General features: G+C 39.0%; 1 protein-coding gene across 1 annotated transcript in view; it reads right to left on the bottom strand.

The window, feature by feature from the left end:
- Window positions 1-353: 353 nt before the first annotated feature.
- Window positions 354-2,261, bottom strand: part of LOC107676418 (uncharacterized) — a 24,044-nt gene continuing 22,136 nt past the window's right edge. The window contains 1 exon segment of the mRNA XM_016470955.1: window positions 354-769. Within this exon segment, the coding sequence (XP_016326441.1) occupies window positions 354-769 (416 nt within the window).

Genomic DNA, 2,261 nt, shown 5'->3' with positions numbered 1-2,261 from the left:
GATCAAATTAGTAATAGATTCTTGGACAAATCATTTCAGCTAGCAACTGTAGATCCTGCATTGAGTACACATGGCGATCTGGAAAGGAATTAGTTCTGCAACAAAAGATTAAACACTATTTAATGAGAACTCTTTACATGTGTCACGAACACATAACATGGGTCTGGTTTGCTCATGTAAAATAATAATCCTCCAGATTGTTATGAAACACATTATATTACCAGTCCTTGTGATTTCGGGTGTGGTTTCTGTGGTTGTGGTTTTGGCTGTAGTTTCGGTTGTGGTTGTCTCTGACATCACAAAGTAGACAATTACAAAAAAAAAAAAAGAATATTACACAAAATAATAATCTCTTACAAAAACAGAGAGCACATGTCAATATATTTACCTGCACAGTATGCCAAATAGCAGATAGTTGGACTCACAAACTCATAGACATAATACCCTCCTGGACAGGCTTTGACTTTAATGGGATTGGATTGGAAATAGCAGCAGTTATTGCTCCAGTGACCACAGACATCTCGAGTGACCACTCCATCCTCGACTGTTGGATGTCCTCCGTTCAGCCACAGTGGAGCATGAGTGCCACAACTATACTCATCAACACATGTGTCTGGCATCTGAACGCTTTGACCTTGAATGAAGAGACAGTACCAGCCATTCCAGCTGACCCAAGAGTCACACATTATTTGAGAGGAATGTTGATTGTTGGTGGCTCTCCATAGATCATCCAGGACATTGTAGTTGTAGCAGGGGTCAACAGGGGGAGCTGTTGTTAAGAAATATTAGAAAAGTAAATGTTTCGGACTGAATGAATGTTATACATTCTTTTGTACAACATAAGTAGTGGTATGAAATCTCCAGAACAGTCTTCACTTAATTTCTATGGCTGCATTTACACTGCTAGTCTTAATGCACAGATCCGATCTTTTGACCATATCTGATTTTTGGCCCGTTTGTTTACATTCACTTTAGACACGACTGGTATCCGATATCTGTGTTTAAATTAATTCCCGCCCAAAACGACTGTCTGCAGTTTCGCTTTACTATGCACATGGTAGACTCTCAGGTTTTGAATGGCCGTGCTATTAAAATTATTTATATAATTCATGTTGAATGGCCATTATTATTTGCCAGCATGGACAACAGCTGTCATGGATGCTTTGCAGCACAAAATCTGCCTGAACAGATAAATAATGGAAAATAACAGTAATTTTCATTTGTTAGGCTATTTTATCTACAGCTCGTTAGAGGTAGAATTCTTTAATGAAATAAAGTAACGCCAAGATGATATTTATTTAAATTAATTTAGTTGTATTTATAAAACTCACGGGGCAGGGGTTGAACACCAGCTCCTGAATGTAAAATGTTTTACCTATATCACATTTCTGTATCAATAAAATGTGAGCGCATACAGCACACCGGCATTAAAACACAATCTTTATGGGCAAACATGTTGCTCCCTCGCATTGGGAGTTCTGCAGGGAATCAGATATGTGTGTTTAGACATAGGTCGGATGTCCAGATATCAGATATGTATCTGATTTAAAACCACATTTGGGCTGAATTTACACTGCAGATCTGGACTCCCAAATCAGATTTTCTGAATATATCCGTTTGTTTGATGAGCCGCTTACACGTTCTTTTAAAAGTGACTCGTATCCGATATCTGCATTTACACTATACAGTCTTAACTTGACGTGGCTCAATGCATTAGACAGTGATATTAAAAGACAAAACTCTGCACACACTATCAATAAAGCATAATTTGTATTGAAAAGCAGATGAGATTTCACATGAATGAATAGAGAGACAGTCTCCACAACGGTTAGCAACATGCCCATAGCCTGCAATGTGTCACGCTGCTGCTACTGTGCTGGAGCGAGGAGACGCGGAGACGTGGGAGCATTTACAAGGAACAGTCTTTATTCATCCACGGGAACACACAGTAAGGAACACACACGTAGCACTGGGGAATAGACAATTAACACCGGACAAAAACCAAGGAACAGAACACTCTTTAAATACCTGACTAGACAAGGGACTTAACGAGAAACACCTGAAATCATTGAACACGGTTGAAAACTAGGACATGGAGCACGTGGGGGAGGAAAACAAACACAAAACAGTCCATGGCGTGACACTATGAAGTCACTGAGGTTCGGACCTCGGTATTTTCCCGAGGTGTTTTTTTTTAAATAATTGCCTAATATATTATTATATAGGGTCATATGATGCGATTTCAATTTTTCCTTTCTCTT

This window comes from Sinocyclocheilus anshuiensis, unplaced genomic scaffold (genome assembly GCF_001515605.1).
Source record: "Sinocyclocheilus anshuiensis isolate Anshui unplaced genomic scaffold, SAMN03320099.WGS_v1.1 scaffold2270, whole genome shotgun sequence".
NCBI lineage: Eukaryota > Metazoa > Chordata > Actinopteri > Cypriniformes > Cyprinidae > Sinocyclocheilus > Sinocyclocheilus anshuiensis.
The sequence above is the reverse complement of the archived record's forward strand: the minus strand, read 5'-3'. Positions and strand labels throughout refer to the sequence as shown.